At 32.1% G+C, this 20,868-nt stretch overlaps 2 protein-coding genes and 1 long non-coding RNA gene across 3 annotated transcripts in view; all 3 read left to right on the top strand.

Moving 5' to 3' along the window:
• The window catches only part of LOC111689556, a 15,209-nt gene extending 3,826 nt beyond the window's left edge, over window positions 1-11,383 (top strand). The window contains exon 4 of the long non-coding RNA XR_006940295.1: window positions 11,373-11,383. This is a non-coding gene — a long non-coding RNA (uncharacterized LOC111689556). The remainder of the gene's footprint in view (window positions 1-11,372) is intronic.
• LOC111688179 (eukaryotic translation initiation factor 4 gamma 3-like) lies at window positions 565-5,534 on the top strand. The gene is made up of 2 exons (XM_023450658.2): window positions 565-2,134; window positions 2,196-5,534. Exons 1-2 carry the CDS (start codon window positions 619-621, stop codon window positions 5,282-5,284), a joined length of 4,605 nt encoding a protein of 1,534 aa, XP_023306426.2. The 5' UTR covers window positions 565-618; the 3' UTR covers window positions 5,285-5,534.
• Window positions 11,384-15,989: 4,606 nt separating the features above from the next.
• LOC111688178 (C-type lectin 37Db-like) lies at window positions 15,990-16,724 on the top strand. Its single transcript, XM_023450657.2, has 3 exons — window positions 15,990-16,149; window positions 16,210-16,283; window positions 16,350-16,724. Exons 1-3 carry the CDS (start codon window positions 16,047-16,049, stop codon window positions 16,713-16,715), a joined length of 543 nt encoding a protein of 180 aa, XP_023306425.2. The 5' UTR covers window positions 15,990-16,046; the 3' UTR covers window positions 16,716-16,724.
• The last annotated feature ends 4,144 nt before the right edge of the window (window positions 16,725-20,868 follow it).

Genomic DNA, 20,868 nt, shown 5'->3' with positions numbered 1-20,868 from the left:
CTAGTCTATAGTCTAGTCTATAGTCTAGTCTATAGTCTAGTCTATAGTCTAGTCTATAGTCTAGTCTATAGTCTAGTCTATAGTCGAGTCTATAGTCTAGTTTATAGTTTAGTCTATAGTCTAGTCTATAGTTTAGTCTATAGTCTAGTCTATAGGCTAGTCTATAGTATAGTCTATGGTCTAGTCTATTGTCAATTCTATAATCTAGTCTATGGTCTAATATATAGTCATGTCTATAGTCTAGTCTATAGTCTAGCCTAGAGTCTAGTCTATAGTCTAGTCTGTAGTCTAGTCTATATTCTAGTCTATAGTTTAGTCTATAATATAGTCTTTAGTCTATTCTATAGTCTAGTCTATAGTGTAGCCTATAGTCTAGTCTATAGTCTAGTACCTGAACCGCAGTATTGATGAAAAATATACTTTGGAACTGATTTTTCTATGGTTGGTATCCATCCTCGTATAGATATATTTTTTCTTATTTTGCTTTATATATTTTTTGACATTTTTTTCATATTCCAATTTCTTTTATCTGTCAAAAAAATTAAATTTCAAAAAATTGTTTTGAAAACAATTTGTAGTTTTTTTATTTGGAAGAAGAAGAACTATTTTTTTTATAAAATGCAACCGCAATCAACAAAAAATTTATATAATGGAACTTCAAAATCCGTTAATACGAATACACAGTCTAGAACAAATCACTCCTATGGCGGTAATAATAATAATAATCGGCAGCAGAGTTATGCAGGCTCTACACCTAGAAATCGTCATATACAAACAGCTGCCATATTTCCTCCACTACATCCGGGTATGGTAATGAGTCAATTTAATGCAGCCGCCTATGCAGCACAGCGTCCACCAAACGTTCAGCAGTGTCAATATACCGCCCAATTTTATCCACAATTGTATTATCCCTATTATGTGCCACAACTTCCCCAACAGCCGCATCAAGGGCCGCAGCAGCAACAAGGTGGTAATGTTGGTTCTATAATGGCTACAATGACTCTACCGCCAGGCAGTTTTGTGGGCGGTCCAGCAGGTAATCAAAGTTCTCTAACTTATGCTGCGGTAACACCGAGCAATTCCTTGATAAATGTCAATAATACTAGTGCTGCTCAAAATTTAGTTTTGGGCCCCTTGCCACAAAATTCGGTCCAGGTTCAAACACCATTAACCTATGGCCTAAATGCTGTAGCCAATAGTTCTGCTATGGTTAATACAACAGCCCCCGGTCCCTCAGTAAGTTTTGCTTCAACACGTATGACCTTTGCCGCCGCCGCTTTGGCTGGCAATACGAGAATGGCTGCCAATCCGTCTGTAATGCCTACAACTCAACCTCAAGTTAAAGCCAAACTGCGCTCCCACGCCTTACAAATTATACATCCGGTGACAAATAAAAATATTTTACAGGATTTGAATAACGATAAAGAGATATCGTTCCCTGCTGGAGCAACTAGTTCCGAAACGCAAATCGTTGAAAAACAAATGATTAAGTCTTGCAAATCCTTGGAAATGGTGCAACAAAAAGATTCTTTTTCAGATCCGGGGGATAATAACAATGTGCACATTAAAGCCATGGAATGTAACTATAAAGATGCCAGTCAACAAGCGGAACAAATAACTTTACCCCTAATCACAACTCAAGATGTTTGTGTGGAAATTATACCGAATTTAGAAGATCTAACGAAAATTTCTTCAGATGTTAGCACTAAACCTAGTGTTGAAATGGATCAACAGTTCCAGGGAAAAGAACAATTATTATCTGGAGTAAGCAGTTCTTCTTTAAATTTTACAGAAAAGGAACCAGCATCTAGAACTTCTACAAAAATTGAGGGTCTTGAGAAAAATCTCGAGAAAATAAACCACGAACAAGAGACCAGTTTAAAATTTAGAACTAAAACAATCATGACGATAGAAAAAGAAAGGTCTGATAGTTCAAAAGATTTTGAGGTTCCAGAGAATAGACATAGAGATATAAAGTTGGACCAGGTGGAGGAGTATGAGGATAATGATACAATAGAAACAAATTCGGCACAAAATACTTTTGACACCGAAGCTACCGATGAAGATTTTGAAGATGCTCATACATGCACCGATACCAGTTCCATACTAGAAGAACAAGAGGCTTTAAATCAGGGTAAGTTTTTACTTAAACTTTAAACCTAACAGTAAACCTATTCCTTTCCCCCCTTCAATAGCTTATCCCTGTACAGACACTGAGGAAATTGAGTGTGAATATGTCAATCAAGATTTATTATTGGAACCGCAAATGATCAAAGAATCCAGAGATATTAAACATCAAACCATGAGCGAAACATTAAGTTCCCCAGCAAACAATGAAGAATTTAAAAGTGAATTTTTGAATAATTATGAAAATCGGGAAGTAAACTCAAGACCCCGTCAACGTAAACAATATACACGTAAACAGCTAATGCAACTAAGACAAAGTAAACATTCTTGCCAGCAGCCGGAAGTTAAAAATTTCTCAATATTTGCCCCCATGAATCTAATGCCAGCGTTTGCTAACAAAGCCCCTAAAATTGCACAAAATCTGATAACATCGGCTAGAGGAAATCATAGCGGCTATGTAAATTATCAACAGAATAACTATATTAAAACAAATGCAAGAACAAATCGCAATACTAATAATAATAATAACTCCTCAGTAGCTACAGCTGGAGCCTCGGGTCTTCAAAACAATAAGTCTAAAGGCAAAGATTTGATTTATTTAAATTTATGCCTTAAAGAGGATGTCAAACTCAATGAAAGTGATAATGCCTGGAAGCCGAGAGTTCTGACCAAAGACTCCCTTGAGGCAAACACAAATCTGCCACCAGAAAAGGAAGAACTTTTAAGACGTGTTAGGGGCATTTTAAATAAACTGACGCCCGAAAAATTTGAACCTTTAGTGGAAGAAATCATTAAACTTAAAATCGATACTTTGGACAAAATGGAAGGTGTAATGAATTTGGTGTTCGAAAAAGCCATAGATGAACCGAATTTTTCCCTTTGCTATGCCAAATTATGTCATCGATTGATTAGCGAGGTCAAGGCCAGCGATGAACGTATGGCCAGCACGACTAAAACAAATTTGGCCCATTTTCGTAATGCCTTACTGGATAAAACGCAACGAGAATTTACCCATCATGTCACTAAAATCAATGCTAAAGAGGAAAAACTTAAACCCATAAGAGAGAAATATGATAAATGTCAAGATCCCAATGAAAAGATTGAGCTAGAAGCTTTGCTCAATGAAGAAGAGCGTAAAATACGCAGACGTTCGGGTGGTACGGTGCGTTTTATAGGAGAATTATTTAAAATATCCATATTAAGTGGTAATATCATACACAGCTGTATAGAGGCCTTACTCAAGGATCCCGCAAATGAAGATATGCTAGAATGTTTGTGCAAACTTTTGACTACCGTCGGACAGAAATTTGAACAGACTTGTCTAGCGTCAGAAGATAAACGCAAATATTCCCTAAAATCGGTTATACAGCGTATGCAAAATATTGCGTTAAAAAATGAAAATTCCAAAATATCTTCACGTATACGTTTCATGCTGCAGGATGTTATAGATTTGCGCAAAAAACGTTGGCAATCCACGCGTAATGAGGCCCCCAAGACTATGGAACAAATCGAAAAGGAAATCAATAATCCTACAACTATGAATAAGAATACAGAAAATTTAACAAATTCCCTAATAGAAAGTAAAAGACCCTTAAAACTTGATTCTACAAATATGGCAAAACGTATGGAACGTTCAACGGGCGGTAGTGGTAATGAAGTTAAACAAAATCCTAGAGACTCTAAAGCTAATGACAAATGGCAGGTTCAGGGGGTCAAAGTTCATAGCTTGCAAGCTTTAGACTCTAGTAAACTAGTGGGTCTTAGCCATATGGATATGAATAATAAAAAAATGGGTGGAGCTTCTTTGTTTCAATGGAAAAAGTTGCCCTCACCGCCTGCAACAAGTGTGGCAAATTCTTTTGCTGTACTCTCCAATATGGAAGCTAATAAGGCTACAAAATTATCCTACAAAGAGCAGGAAAGAAAACGTAATGGTAGCCAGACCAAACATATACAAAATAAAACCGAACATAACGAAAGAAAAGAAGCGCTAAAGTCTACTCAAACAAGAAATCCTCCAAAAATGACAAAGGCCTTCAAAAATCTTAATCAAAATAAATATGATAATGATATAGAGGCCAGTAGTGCCAAGGACTTAAGTTGCTCATGCCCGGCCGTTTTTAAAGAACCCAATAATGTTGAAATAAAACTTATTAAATCGGTTGTAACTGACATGCTAGAAAATGCTCTCAGCACCAAAGAAATAGACTCGGAAACAATAACCTGCTTTCTAAATTTACCTGCTGATCTAAGATGTCCCTTGATCTATTACATACTAACCGACTATTTACATTTAGCCAATGTTAAGGCCTTGAGCCGACGTTATTTAGCTCTTGTAGTAAACTATTTAATAACGCATAACCATTTGACTCTAGAACAATTCCATTTGGCCTATAGACATTTTGCCGATTTGGCCAGTGAATTAATTGTTGATATACCGGAACTATGGCGTTATATATTTGAGTTTACCGGTCCTTTAATGGTGAAAAATCTCTTAACAGTTAATGATTTATGGCCGACACAATTAAAAGAATCCAGTTCTCCTTTAATTAAACAAAAATTTCTCAAAACTTTAATACTCTACTGTAGCCGAGAAGTGGGTCCTGCGTTTACCCGCCAGATATGGCAAAAATATCATATAAAATGGTCCGATTTTCTACCACAAATGGAAGTGGATAATTTTATAATAAACAACAATTTTGAATTTATAGAAAATCCTCTTAAATCCCCGACTGATATAATAAACCACAAAGATTCACCAGAAATCATACAAAAACGTGTTATGGATCATATACAACAATTGCTAAAAGAAAATTGTCATCCTGATTTCATTATAGATTATATAAATGGCAATATCATGCACATAACCCGAAATTTTATACAAAATTTAACACCCCTCCTAGCAAACTATGCTCTAAAGGTTCGAGACAGCTATAGTCTAGATATAGGAAAATTTCAAAATGTTTCTCTACCCATTTTAAGACGTTATTTGGATTCTCAAGAAACATTAGAACTAGAATGTCTAAAAGCTTTACATAGTTTTGTGGAAAATTTAGAAAATCCTCTTGGTTTATGGGATTGTATATGTGCTGAACTCTATGGCGCCGAAGTTATAGCCCAAGAAACTTTTATCGATTGGCAGAACTCAAAAAATTAGTATATAAAATTGTTTAATAACTTCTGTGAAATATTTTACTAAATTATTCATATCCCAAAAACACTTTCGCAAAGAGATCTTTGGTGTATTTGTTGTAGTTAATAACTGGAACTAGTTTACCAAAAATTTCTTGTAAAACTCTTTTTGGGTTAATGAAAGTATTATTTTTACAGTTATCTTAATATTTTATACTTGATATGATGTAAATAAATTTGAGAATAAAATATTAGATATTTGTTATGATGTTTAAGTAAGTTTTTTTGTTATTTTGATCAAATAGACTATAGTCCAGACTATATAATAGATTATAGGCAAGACTATGTTATAGAATAGACTTTAGTATAGAACAGGTTATAGTTTAGGCTATAGAATATACTACAGAGTAGACCATAGACCAGATTATAGAGTAGACTATAGTCCAGACTATAGAGTACACTATAGACCAGACTATAGAGTAGACCATAGTCCAAACTATAGAGTAGACTATAGTCCAGACTATAGAGTTTATTATAGCCAAACTATAGATAATTGTTAGACTATAGAGTAAACTATAGTTCAAACTATAGAGTATACTATAGTTCCGGCTATAAAGTAGACCACTGTCCCGACTATAGAGTAGACTATAGTCCAGACTATAGAGTAGACTATAGTCCAGAATATAGAGTACACTATAGACCAGACTATAGAATAGTCCATAGTCCAAACTGTAGAGTAGACTATAGTTCCGACTATAGAGTAGACTATAGTACCAACTATAGAGAAGACTATAGTCCCGACTATAGAGTAGACAATAGTTCAGGCTTAAGAGCAGACTATAGTTCATACTTAAGAGAGGACTATAGTCCAGACTGTAGAATAGAGTATACTATAGTTCCGGCTATAGAGTAGACTACAGTCCCGACTATAGAGTGGACTATAGTCCAGATTATAGAGTAGACTATAGTCCAGAATATAGAGTACACTATAGACCAGACTATAGAATAGTCCATAAACCAAACTGTAGAGTAGACTACAGTTCAGACTATAGAGTAGACTATAGTCCCGACTATAGAGAAGACTAAGTGCCGACTATAGAGTAGACAATAGTTCAGACTTAAGAGCAGACTATAGTTCATACTTAAGAGAGGCTATAGTCCAGACTGTAGAGTAGACAAGAGTTCAGACTATAGAGTATACTATAGAATAGACTATAGAGTAGACTATAGCTCCGACTATAGTCCCGACTATAGACTCGACTATAGAGTAGACTATAGAGTAGACTATAGAGTAGACTATAGTACCGACTATAGTACCGACTAAAGAGTAGGCTACAGTTCAGACTATAGAGAGTAGATTATAGTCCACACTGTAGAGTAGACAATAGCCCAGAGTATAGAGTCCAGACTATAGAGTAGACTTTAGTCAAGACTATAGAGTAGGCTATAGTCCAGATTATAGAGTGGACTATTGTCCAGACTATAGTCTAGACTATAGAGTAGACAATTGTTCAGACTTTAGAATAGACAATAGTCCAGATAATAGAGTAGAATATAGCCCAGACTATAGAGTGGATAATAGTTGAGATTTTTGAGTAGACTATAGTCCAAATTATAGGAACTATAGTCTATCCGTAGAAAAAAATGGATTCCAGACTGTAATATTGTACAATCTGGAGTCCAATATATTCTACAAAAAAAGTCTAGCACTTATTTTTTATGAATTATGTATATAATTCCCTATGACACGTGACTCTATCTATACAATTTAAATTTAGTTCTTTAATAAAAGTTTCTTACCCCTTTTTATTACTTGTATATCTGCCATATTTAATACTCTTCAACACTTTCATAACGATTAAGTAACCACCCTTCTTTTTCTGTGAATTATGAATACACAAAGCCCCATATTTCGTCACGTGCCAATAAACATGATGGAAATCTAATAGGGGTTACATATATACACATACATATATACATATATATAAAATGTTATGGCTGTGTGGTTTTTAGTGGTTTTTAGTAAGTTATGGGAAACCACCCAAATAATTGGTGGTGGTTTGTGGATTATAATGGCTGTTACAGAATGTGAGATCGTAAAGGAAAATAGTACATATTAAGATTCATATCAATCTATATATCAGATATATCCAAAGGATATTTTATTTTTTGTTTAATATAGTCTATATTTTCCTCTATAGTCTAGTCTGTTCTAAAGTCTAGTTCATAGTTTAGTCTATAGTCTAGTCTATAGTCTAGTCTATAGTCTAGTCTATAGTCTAGTCTAAAGTCAAGTCTATAGTCTAGTCTATAGTCTAGTCTATAGTCTAGTCTATAGTCTAGTCTATAGTCTAGTCTATAGTCTAGTCTATAGTCTAGTCTATAGTCTAGTCTATAGTCTAGTCTATAGTCTAGTCTATAGTCTAGTCTATAGTCTAGTCTATAGTCTAGTCTATAGTCTAGTCTATAGTCTAGTCTATAGTCTAGTCTATAGTCTAGTCTATAGTCTAGTCTATAGTCTAGTCTATAGTCTAGTCTATAGTCTAGTCTATAGTCTAGTCTATAGTCTAGTCTATAGTCTAGTCTATAGTCTAGTCTATAGTCTAGTCTATAGTCTAGTCTATAGTCTAGTCTATAGTCTAGTCTATAGTCTAGTCTATAGTCTAGTCTATAGTCTAGTCTATAGTCTAGTCTATAGTCTAGTCTATAGTCTAGTCTATAGTCTAGTCTATAGTCTAGTCAATAGTCTAGTCTATAGTCTTGTATATAGTCTAGTCTATAATCTAGTTTATAGCCTAGTCTTTAGTCTATCTCATAATCTAGTCTTGTATATGATGTAGTCTATAGTATCAACTACAGTTTAGTCTATGGTCAAATATATAGTTTAGTCGGTTAGTCTTTAGTCTAGTCTATAGCCTATATTCCAGTCTATAGTCGACTTCTATGGAACAAATAATAAATCCCATTAAACGAGGGGGCCCGGTACATTTAAAAACTATGCCATCTTACGGCGATTGTTGGTCGCTATAAGAAAAACTCGGTATAGTAAAGTAGCGCTTTAATTTATTAACATTTGGCAACAGAAGCGCTATAGACCAATTTCGTGCTAATATTTGTTACAGTAGTTGTTATCGTTTCGCTTAATTGTTCTGTATATCTAATATATTCTTAACGCGTTAAATTAGTTTAAAAATGTTAATAGCGATATTTCGTTTACATAGTAAAAATGCGACTAAAACTTAGTTTGTCGTAGGGAGAGAAAAATGGAATTGACATTTCGCTGTAATATTTGCAGATATTATGGATGCGATTTTGACACTAGAGGGCGTTCTAATAGTTTTATCGCTTAACTACAAGCGACAAAATGCAGTAGCTAAGTTGGTTTTTTGTTACGTTTTGCAGTAAGATGGCGATATCTCGCTGAAATGGAAATTAGTCTGTTATTTTTAGACTAAGGGCGCTAGCTAGCTAACTAACTAACTAACTAACTAACTAACTAAATAAATAAATAACCAACTAACTAACTACCTACCTAGCTAACTAACTAACTAACTAACTAACTAACTAACTAACTAACTAACTAACAACTAACTACCTAACTAATTAACTAACTAACTATCTATCTATCTATCTATCTATCTATCTATCTATCTATCTATCTATCTGTCTATCTATCTATCTATCTATCTATCTATCTATCTATCTATCTATCTATCTATCTATCTATCTATCTATCTATCTATCTGTCTATCTATCTATCTATCTATCTATCTATCTATCTATCTATCTATCTATCTATCTATCTATCTATCTATCTATCTATCTATCTATCTATCTATCTATCTATCTATCTATCTGTCTATCTATCTATCTATCTATCTATCTATCTATCTATCTATCTATCTATCTATCCATCTATCTATCTATCTATCTATCTATCTATCTATCTATCTATCTATCTATCTATCTATCTATCTATCTATCTATCTATCTATATATCTATCTATCTATCTATCTATCTATCTATCTATCTATCTATCTATCTATCTATCTATCTATCTATCTATCTATCTATCTATCTATCTATCATCTATCTATCTATCTATCTATCTATCTATCTATCTATCTATCTATCTATCTATCTATCTATCTATCTATCTATCTATCTATCTATCTATCCATCTATCTATATATCTATCTATCTATCTATCTATCTATCTATCTATCTATCTATCTATCTATCTATCTATCTATCTATCTATCTATCTATCTATCTATCTATCTATCTATCTATCTATCTATCTATCTATCTATCTATCTATCTATCTATCTATCTATCTATCTATCTATCTATCTATCTATCTATCTATCTATCTATCTATCTATCTATCTATCTATCTATCTATATATCTATCTATCTATCTATCTATCTATCTATCTATCTATCTATCTATCTATCTATCTATCTATCTATCTATCTATCTATCTATCTATCTATCTATTTATCTATCTATCTAACTAACTAATTAACTAACTAAATAAATAACCAACTAACTAACTTACCTAGCCTCTTAGTCCCACAATCCTCCCAAAAATTCCCACAACAACTGTCAAGGATATTAACGGCAGTTTTAAACTAAACATTCATAATTAATCATAATGTTAAATTAATGTTAAAATAGAATTATACAATGCCCACTATTACATGGCTATTTTAGTCAAAATTAAGAAATTTTCTACACATCATTGGAAACTTATTACAAAATGATAAGATAACAAAGATTTTCTAAGGAAATTTCATGCCTACACACTACAGACAATGTCATAAGTAATTTTCCAACTAATATGTGAAAGAACAGCATTATTACATGCTCGCCTACGATCAGTGAAAAGCAGAAAAGTCCAAGCACACACATGTACAACTATGTGATCTTTAAGATCTCTAAGGACTTCTGGCTATTGTTGATATTGACTCAGCAAAAAATATGCAAAAAATTTCAAATATTTTTTAACTCTCACACAATCATTGCTAAGACTGATCAATACACTTCCCATTAAATGGCAGCAGCGGCATATTGGTCTTAAGATCATTTGTATATTTTTTTGTGGACAACTCATAATGTCTCAATCATATGCCGTTATTCTGTTAATACTTTGTAGTTAGTGTGTGTGTCGCCTATTGTTAGTTTAAACGTTTGTGGTCATTTGTTTTTTGGCGGCGACTTTTAGAATTTTTGTCTTTTTGCAAAAGTCATTGTGGTCATCATCATCAACGATCATGATTATCATTGTCTTCATTTGTGTATTTAACGTTAAATTTTTTTTTTTGTTAAATGTCTCCTTTTGTTTCCTGTTTATTTAAAGTCAGGTTACATTAATTATAAAGAGCTAACGGTAGATTTTATGTTTGTTTAACGGACTTGTATAAGATGACATTTCCCACATGTTGACATGCATGTGATTTCGGAAAGCAACAATCCTTTGATGTTCACGCTTTCTTTTAAATTGTAATTTAATGGAATTATGATTTTATATTGATTTATCCTTTTTGTAACCAAAAGGGATTTAAATTACCTTTCCCATATAAGATATAGTGACCGATTTGCTGCTAGTTGTATCACGATGTTTAACTCTAGGAGCGTTGAAATGTTATTCCGGGAGATCATCTATACGGAAACTGATCGATTTCTAAAATTTTCGTAAAGTTCCGACTTTTGATCAAAATTTTGCGCACAAGTTTTACTTAGAGAACTATAACTGGATGCTTCTTTTACGAATTTAGGATTTCCGGTGACCTTCGGTAGTTTAGGTTAGAAGATATTGGATTCAATTCCAACCCGAGGCACTAGTTAAGGAGCACACAACAGGTCCGATAGAGGTTTATGTGTATTTATTTGGATTTGATGTATATATGAAACTAACTAACTAAGGATTTCCGAGATTGCATGCCAATAGCTCAATAATTTGCTCAGTTGTATGTTTGATATTGAAAGTGCAATAGATCACTGAAGTCAATTACATCCAATTCTGTTCGCAGCAAAGTGACAGATGAAATCGATGATCAATGAAAAAAAGAATAACACTTTCTATATGAAATCAATAAGAGTTAGGAGTCTTGTTGTCAAGACTTCTTAGAACTCCAAGGGGAACTACGGCCGATGAGGCCTATGTGTATTTCTTCGGCTTTGATGTAGATATGTAAATCCTCCTTTCAAACTAACTAAGAATTTCCGAGACTACATCCCAATAGCTCAATAATTTGTTCAGTTGTACTTACGTTTGATATTGAAAGAGCAATAGATCACTGAAGTCAATTCCATCCAATTTTGATCCGAGCAAAGTAATAGATCAAATCGCTGATCAATGAAAAAAAGAATTACAAATTCTATATGAAATCGATAAAAGTTAAGAGTCTTGTTGTCAATCCGAAAACTTTCGTTCTGATCAACGATGTATATTTTAGTGCTTGGAATTTTTAAATATTTTACTAACATTATAAGAAATAAGTTGTTTAGTTTTTGAAATATCTAAATATCTTACAAATATAATGAGTAACGCTCCGATCTGGACTATAGGATAGTAATATGTCATTATCTCCCTCTGGTCAATTGATTTCACGTTTTAGAACCTATAATGTCACCTTAAAATAATAAAAAGAATAATTTAGTTTTTATAAATTTTAAATATTTCACAAACTTTAAGTAAAGAACCCTGATTAAGATTCTAAAGGAAGCATTCTATATAATCTTGGTAACTCGATCACATTATCAAACCTTGGAAAAAAAGTTTGAAAATGTAACAAGCAAAAATAAAACGAGGTACTTCTAAAAGAATAACATTTATCACCACTTCAAAATTTAACACTTAGTGTAGTGAATTTGGAATCAAAGATAAAGGACATCCCTCCTATGACAAGCTTGTGTTAAAATCATAACTTATTCAGGTCTTTTTCAGTATTTTCATGGAGTAAGTTCTACTTCTTTTTCGCTTCTTTGGAAGTTCTTTTTTTTGCTGGGTATAGATTAAAGGTTAGTTAGAATATGTCTACGATCCGAGGAAATGTACATAGGTCATTATCTGGACTGTTGTGTGATCTTTTACATAAAAAATATTGGCGGAAAAGAAATTATTATAGGTATATAGTTCTCATATAAACCAAAGTTTAGCCACACAGTTTCATTGACTTAGTTTCTCAGAACTTTCTAATCTTTATTCCTAAGAGAGATTTTATCTGGAAAATATCGCTCCCGAGATATTTGAAACCAATTTCGAAGGAATCCTGACAATAACAAAGAAAATGTTCTGAGTTTCACAGTCCTCTTATCATGCTCAACATTTCTGTAGTGTATTTTCCGTGAATTTTCTGTTTCTGGGACCTAAACATTCTTGAATTTCTGAAATACTATGATGTAAACTATTATCATATCATAATGAATAAACTTTCATGATCTTTAATTCCCAAGACAATCACAAACTTCGCAGGAATCTGAAGTTGTCTGGCGATAGTGAGATTGAGATCTTAGGAAAGTTACTTCAGTCCATGTAACTTGTTGATATTTTTTAAAAAAATATTTCTTGCATTTAGTAATAACTTTCTTCGATGATCAGTTATAGATCTTCAGCTGTCGGAAACACAGTTTAAAAGTAAACTGTAACGATCTGAAGAAAAGTGAAGTTATACTCTTGAAATATACTCCAGATGTAACAACTTTATTCCATTTATATGTGATACCCTTACGCTGATCATCTTGAGATTATACCATTGTCCTAAGGAGGTGATCGTGCACTACTACTGAGCTTTAAACAATGATTTTGATAAAACTTATACTTATTTCTGCCATCCTTTCAACGATCATTTCTTGCATATTGTGCTGTTGAAAACTCAGTATAAAGGTATACTGTAACGATCAGAAGTAAAGTGAAGTTATACTCTTGCAATATACTCCAGATTCCATTACTTATTTCCATTTATATGTGATACCCTTTTCGCTGATCATCTTGAGATTATAATGTAACGATCTGAAGTAAAGTGATACTCTTGGGCTATACTATATTTCCATTTATATGTGATAGCCTTCCGCTGATCATCTTGAGATTATACCATTGTACTACAGAGGTGATCGTGTACTACTACTGATCTTTAAACAATAATTTTGATAAAACTTATACTTCTTTCTTCTTTCCTTTTAACGATCATTTCTTGCATTTAGTATAAACATTATTTGATGATCAGTTGAAGATCAGTGTAAAAGAATACTGTAACGATCGGAAGTGAAGTGAAGTTATATTTTTGGAATATACTCCAAATTCCATTTATATGTGATGGAATCGCAGATCATCTTGAGACTATAATGTAACGATCTGATCATCTTAAGATTATACCATTGTCCTACAGAGGTGATCGTGTACTACTACTACTGAGCTTTAAACAATGATTTTGATAAACCGTATACTCCTTTCTTCCTTCCTTTCAACGCTCATCTGCTGATCAGGCATTTACCTATAAAATCTATATAACTTTCAATACTTTACATATGGCTTTAAGATATGAAATAATAAAGCCATATGTTGACAACAATTTAAACATCCTGTTCCTACCTCCTTCACTCCCTTAATCAATTTCCCATCAAATATTTGAAAATATAAAACCCATTATGTTACAATTATTTAAACTAATCACTAACGAGGCTTTATATTAAACTCTATAATGAAAGGTAATCTTGATCTTATTTAACAAACAACTTACTTAAGTATCGTAGAAAATTTCAACCAGTTTAATCCAAGTATACGAAAAGTATTAAAACCAGATTTACACAAGAAACTGGATCAGAAAGTAAACTGATTAAACCGAAGGAGAGCGAGTTACAATTAAAACATGACGCGTCATCGTACAATTCAGCTTGGCGCGTTGCCTAAAATCTGCATATGAGAGATTAAAAATACTCGCAGTTTTCAAAAAAATTTGCTTACTTTGTTGATCCACCCGTTAGAAATCGAAGGAGCGAGCGTCTGCTTTAGCTTAAGTCCACTTTAAGTCTTGTTCGAGATTAAATTAAAATGTCGCGCTCTAATCGCTGCATGCCTTCTCAGACTAAAATTGCAAAAAAATTTGTTCAGCCCGCGTTCTGCTTTGCTAAATCCTTCATCGTTTTAATCTCTCGTCTTCTCTTATATTCTTGATCATCCTGCTGCATACGTAATTTTTGAAAACAAAATTTGTGTATTTTTATTGTTACCTGTGTGATTAACCTGATTAAATTCGTATTTTTCCCAAATTTATGGGATTAAGTTCCGCTCAAGTTCCTTTAACTCGTTTAAGCTACCGGATTTAGTTAAACTCTGGATGAGACAAAATTATGTATACCTGCCAAGATGTAAGAGTGAATCCATGTGAGTGTGCGTATGTGTGTGTATGAATTTAAGTCTTTGATCTCTTTTCCAGCAGGATCATTACAAGAGAGCAAAGAGAGTGTCCTGTCAAGCCTATTTTATAAAAGAGGCTTTAATTACTACAATTGTTTACTAAATTTACCTTTAGTAACGTTGTCTTGTAACGTAAGTACAACAATTCAATTACTTAAGTACTTGATGACTAGAGTGAGAGTGTTTAATAGAGAGAGATAGAGAAAGTGCATAACGTATGAAGTGTAAGATCAATTGATCAGCGCAAAGCACACGCCTACCAAAAGTTCCTTATTGAGCAGGCAAAACATGTGGGCATGTGCATTCCCATATTTGTCTCTGTTAAAATCCATACATAGATTTCTTAAATTCCATTTAAAAATTAGTTTAATCTTTGGATCAATGAAATTTTTGCAACAGCCATCACTCAGGGATTAAAATTAGCAAATGCAAATATTGGTTGAACCACAAAACCATTGTAATATACATATATATAAAGCACATGGTAAATAAACTATTACAAAATTTATTACATACATTTATACCTCCAACTAGTTAGCTTGTATATACACATGTAATAGAGGATGTTTTTCAGGATCTTAATCGATCGATTGAAAAATTATGTATAAACTATATAAATTTCTTTGAAATTTTTTTTATAAATTAAGCAATATATAATAGTTCTAGTTCGGTTCTTTTCTGTTCTAGTCCGTTCTAGTCCGTTCTAGTTCTGTTCTAGTTCTGTTCTAGTTCTGTTCTAGTTCTGTTCTAGTTCTGTTCTAGTTCTGTTCTAGTTCTGTTCTAGTTCTGTTCTAGTTCTGTTCTAGTTCTGTTCTAGTTCTATTCTAGTTCTGTTCTAGTTCTGTTCTAGTTCTGTTCTAGTTTTGTTCTAGTTCTGTTCTAGTTCTGTTCTAGTTCTGATCTAGTTCTGTTCTAGTTCTGTTCTAGTTCTCTTCTAATTCTGTTCAAGTGCTTGTCTAGGTTTCTTCTAGTTTTGTTCTAGTTCTGTTTTAGTTTTGTTCTAGTTCAGCTCTAGTTCTGTTTTATTTCAATTCTAGTTTTGTTTTAGTTCAGCTCTAGTTCTGTTTTATTTCAATTCTAGTTTTGTTTTAGTTCGTTTCTAGTTTAGTTTTACTTCAATTCTAGTTCAAAAGCTTTAACAGCTGCCGTTTGTTATCTCTGTTAAGCATTAAGCGTGTTTGCTTAATTGTGAGCGATATTAATATGTATTCGAGATGAGTGTAATCGGCTACTAATGCTTTAGAGTGTCGATCTCTGCTATAAATTATATATTACTCAATAATGATTCTACGCTTAGAGTAAATATTTTCAAGATATTCCGTAAAGTACGCTTGAACTGATAAGACGTAATTATTTAAACAGCTATGATTAAAATTATTTTAAGATTATTCATAATTTTGTTTATTTTTAAAATAACAAAAACTGAACAAGATCTAACAAACCAAATAACGGCCTCAATATCGGAAGGTAATTGAAATATATACGATTTTTAAACTTTAACTTATTAATTTATTTTATAATTTATAGCTTTTCTGGGAGAGCCTCTGGATAAATCTTTCAAAAAAGTGGGCAATAAAGCTTATCATTTTGGACAAAGCAAGGTATAAATTTGACAAAATTTTAAATGAAATTTGATGAAACTTAATATATTTCTTAATACCTAACAGGTTTCGTGGTATAAAGGCACACTTATATGTCGTTCACTGGGAGGTTATTTAGCCTCCATAGATAGCCAGCAGGAAATCAGAGATCTTTCTAATTATTTAACCTCAACTTATGGCACTGAACGCACATGGTGGCTATCTGGTTCAGATCAAGATTCTGAAGATGATTTCTTTTGGTATTCTACTGGACGTCGTTTAGGCTATGCCGACTGGGCGCCCAATCAACCGGACAATAAAAATGGTGATGAAAATTGTATTTATTTGGAATATCGCAGACCTAATTTTCAAATGTATGATGGCAAATGTGATCGCAAAATGTATTATATTTGTGAGAATAAATCGAAAACAATCGTATTGAATGTTTATTAAAAACACGTTCAAATATTAGTTACTTGACTTCAAAACCATAAAATCCCTTAAAACAAATCAATCAAAATACTTTTTGTTTTCATGTAGATATCATAATCATATAACAATATGTTAAAGAAAAGATCTTAATTTACACCTGCTGCTTTTTCTTTAAAGAGCCAATCCTTTGGCACAAGTAAATCAAGCCAAGTTTAAAATGTGTTACCACCCGTGGTTCGCCCATTTTTTTTTTTTTTTTTTTTTGATTTTGCTTAAGTGTTACAACCCTTATTTATAAAAAACAACATACTCAAGATAAGATATTATACATATATTTATAATGGTTAACATGGCTATTACAAGCCATTTGATGTCCTTAAGGTGTCATTGTTTTTGAATAATCAGTTTTTTAGAAATCTTAATATTTCACACGCACCACAAACCAATCAAACACAATATGACCAATAATGATTTAACAATAAACTCTTTGTTTTAGAAATAATTGCTAAATAATATAGAGAATAGATGTTAAACAAAGATCCCTACAAAAACCACAAAAGCAAAAGGAGTTAATCTCGATAACAAAAAAAAAATTAATATGAAATGATGACTGATGAGTTAGATTTTTGGAATCAAAAATATTTTATTATGAAAAACAGTTTAATAGTCATCCAAACATATGCATAATGTACATACATATGCAGTCAACATGTGATGTATTGCTAGAACTAAAGCAAATCTTTAAATAAAATTTATTTTTGCAACATAACCACAAGAACAGACCAAAAAGAGAACTAGAACAGAAGTAGAACAGAACTAGAACTGAACTAGAACAGAACTAGAACAGAACTAGAACAGAACTAGAACAGAACTAGAACAGAACTAGAACAGAACTAGAACAGAACTAGAACAGAACTTGAACAGAACTAGAACAGAACTAGAACAGAACTAAAACAGAACTAAAACAGAACTAGAACTGAACTAGAATTGAACTAGAACTGAACTAGAACTGAACTGGAACTGAACTATAACAAAACTAAACCTGAAGTAGAAATATTCTCTTTACACCGATCACTGATCTACTGTTGTAATTAAATTAAATATCAAAAGAAAGAATAATGACATTAAGAGTGAAAACTCAGCAAAGTGTTAATACGTAATAGATAAGGATGTGCTGATAATAATCTTATTTTAAAATTTGTATTTGGTATTGTACTTCCCAAAATTATTGCAAGAGATCAGTGTGAATACCCTTCAATATGATGAGCAAATCTTAGTAACATATAAAATTTCGAGATATTTATTAAGCTAGCAATGTCAAATTCTATTTCTCCCTACTGAGCGATCATTACTCAATTAAGATCTCTGAACGATCATTACTATGACAATAAAATTCAACTTTCTTTAACACACTTTAATTTGAGAAACAAAAAACGACATATTTTTCGTTCAGACAACAAAATTCTTAATGGTTTTTTAAACTTCTAATATTACAATAACTAAATGGAACCGTATTAGATCTGGTGACAATTTAACATGCAAATGCCATCACATGGAGATCACTAAACTAATTTCAATTTTGTTGTCCATTTAACCATTAATCACATGACAACAAATTACATGTTTTTTTTTGTTTTCTATTTTGAAAAATGGTTACAAATGATTTTGAAATCACTCGTAGAGTACAACTAAATAACCGGAACCGTAAAATCATTAGCATTTCCAACAGTCCTAAAGGGGGAGTACACTAACCTTAACTCAGTAAGAGATCAGTTTTTGTATTAATCCTTTAGAAAGACACATGCTGTAAGGATTTAGAAATAGAAAAACAAATTGCATTTTGAAATAAGTTTTGTCCAATAATGTACAACACCAAAATCTAATTTCTGTGAAATTCTTATTATTATTTTTAAAAAGTCTTGTGTCTGTGTTGTTTTAGTTTCTATTTGAAATGTTCTTTTGTTTTAATAACTCTTTTTTTTAAGAGGAATATCGAATACCAAAACTCAATATTAGATATAAAATAAATATTTATCTAATGACAATTTTCTTCCTTTATTCCCTGTTACTAACTTTCTAACAAAATTGTATTTTCTTTAAAGAATCCTGTTTATTTTTCTTGGCAACAAAGGACACGTGGTTATAGTTTTCATTTCGTCGAACATTTTTATTTTCGAGGATTGTTTTTACAACAGTCAAGGGGTTACTTGAGTTAAATCAATATTTATATGATGATTGTTAGTAAATTTGTTGCTTAGTATTTGAAGACATTTTCTTTGGATTTTGGCTAGTAATATTACAACTCGAAGGACCATAACAAATTATCCCCAAACTCAAACGATGAAACAGTTTGTTATGATCAATTAAGAGAAAAGAGCTTCTCCAACATTTAGTACAGAACATGAAAAGAACTAGAACCGAACTAGAACAGAACTAGAACAGAACTAGAACAGAACTAGAACAGAACTAGAACAGAACTAGAACAGAACTAGAACAGAACTAGAACAGAACTAGAACAGAACTAGAACAGAACTAGAACAGAACTAGAACAGAACTAGAACAGAACTAGAACAGAACTAGAACAGAACTAGAACAGAACTAGAACAGAACTAGAACAGAACTAGAACAGAATTAGAACAGAACTAGAACAGTACTAGAACAGAACTAGAACATATAATTTAAAATGCAAAATACATCATTTTCTCCACTTTAATGCCAGATGATTATTTTTAAAACAATCTAAGAAAACCATTTTGCAGGACTCAAACGACCGCTTTAACTAATAGAAAATGTGTCACAATTGAAAAGTAACTCCCAATTGGTTTCAAATACTTGGAGTTTATATTTGATACTTTCCATTAAAACGTTTGTTTCTATCGAATGGACCAATGGATGTTTTTAAAATTTATTCATAACATGGTTCAATTTAGTAACGATATTCATTAATCATTTATTTTGAAAACAGTAGGACTTTTTGGTCATTCCAGATTTTTATTGAAAAAAAAATATTAAGGAAAATCGTGTGGTTTCTTTCTTTTTCAAGAATTCTTTAAAAACCGGAACAAAACTTCATTACACAGCAAAAAAATAAAATGTTTATTGAAAGTAAATTGTGGATATTTAAAATAACATCATGTGCCAATATCAGTGGAAACAAATCATTAGTTATTCATTCAAATCCTAGATGTTTGTATGTATGTATGTATTTATTTACTTATACCCTCCATAGTTTAGTGATCAACAACAATTAAATTGGTCATTTCATAAGTGAGTAAAAGTGTGTGTTTCGAAAAAACAAAACATACACACAACAACAACACTTAGACAAGATCATTTCATTTAACTCGATCTTTCTGAGTTTGTATTTTTCAACTCCCTGCTTTGTGGAAGGCTTGGCGAGCATATGCGCAGCTGAAAAATCTAAATAAAAACCAGACGTATAAAAAGGGATTGTGCTAAAGGATTCTTTGGTGAAAACGTTGAAAAAAAAACAACAATATTGAAAAAATTAAATAAACAAATACACGAGCTGTTCGTGCGTGTGTAGGAGTCATCATACACTTTCAAACAATAATATTTTTTTATGGAAATCATATCCTCTCCCTTATGATCACTAAGTTTGTATGCATGTACTGGCAGGATCATTAATCTCGAGGGGCGTTTACACGCGTCGCGCGCATGCTTAATGAAAATGACAATTTGTTTTTGCTTGCTTGATTGAAATTTTCAATCCTAGATCCTTGTCATGTGTTGGAAATATTGCTTAAAGTTTTCTCATCTAATGCATAACATATTTAATAATTTAGTACTTCAGCTCTCTTCGGGCTTAAAACTTTATGAAAATATTTTTTGAAGCCACGTTTTCGGTGGAGAGAAAAACAAAAATAATAAAAAGGCACGTGTGATTTTTATGAAGGAATATTTAAGGAATTTTGTATATTTAAACCCAGTAGGGTATTATTAAAAGGGCTAAAAAGGTTTTAATAAATGTTTATTTTATGTCTCCTACAAATATAGCTGATATTATTATTATTAACTTTTCAATATTTTTTTAGACAACAAGCTGAGTTCAATTCTAGTTCTGTTCTAGTTCTGTTCTAGTTCTGTTCTAGTTCTGTTCTAGTTCTGTTCTAGTTCTGTTCTAGTTCTGTTCTAGTTCTGTTCTAGTTCTGTT

Source organism: Lucilia cuprina, chromosome 3 (genome assembly GCF_022045245.1).
Source record: "Lucilia cuprina isolate Lc7/37 chromosome 3, ASM2204524v1, whole genome shotgun sequence".
Classification (NCBI taxonomy): Eukaryota; Metazoa; Arthropoda; class Insecta; order Diptera; family Calliphoridae; genus Lucilia; species Lucilia cuprina.
This window is presented reverse-complemented; position numbering and strand designations above follow the sequence as displayed.

Excerpts from the sequence above, each read along its gene's own strand:
- LOC111688179 (XM_023450658.2), top strand. The coding sequence starts at position 619 with ATGCAACCGCAATCAACAAAAAATTTATATAATGGAACTTCAAAATCC. Across the intron at positions 2,135-2,195 it reads ACAAGAGGCTTTAAATCAGG|CTTATCCCTGTACAGACACT; the intron begins GTAAGTTTTTAC and ends CCCCTTCAATAG.
- LOC111688178 (XM_023450657.2), top strand. The coding sequence starts at position 16,047 with ATGATTAAAATTATTTTAAGATTATTCATAATTTTGTTTATTTTTAAA. Across the intron at positions 16,150-16,209 it reads AACGGCCTCAATATCGGAAG|CTTTTCTGGGAGAGCCTCTG; the intron begins GTAATTGAAATA and ends TATAATTTATAG. Across the intron at positions 16,284-16,349 it reads ATCATTTTGGACAAAGCAAG|GTTTCGTGGTATAAAGGCAC; the intron begins GTATAAATTTGA and ends AATACCTAACAG.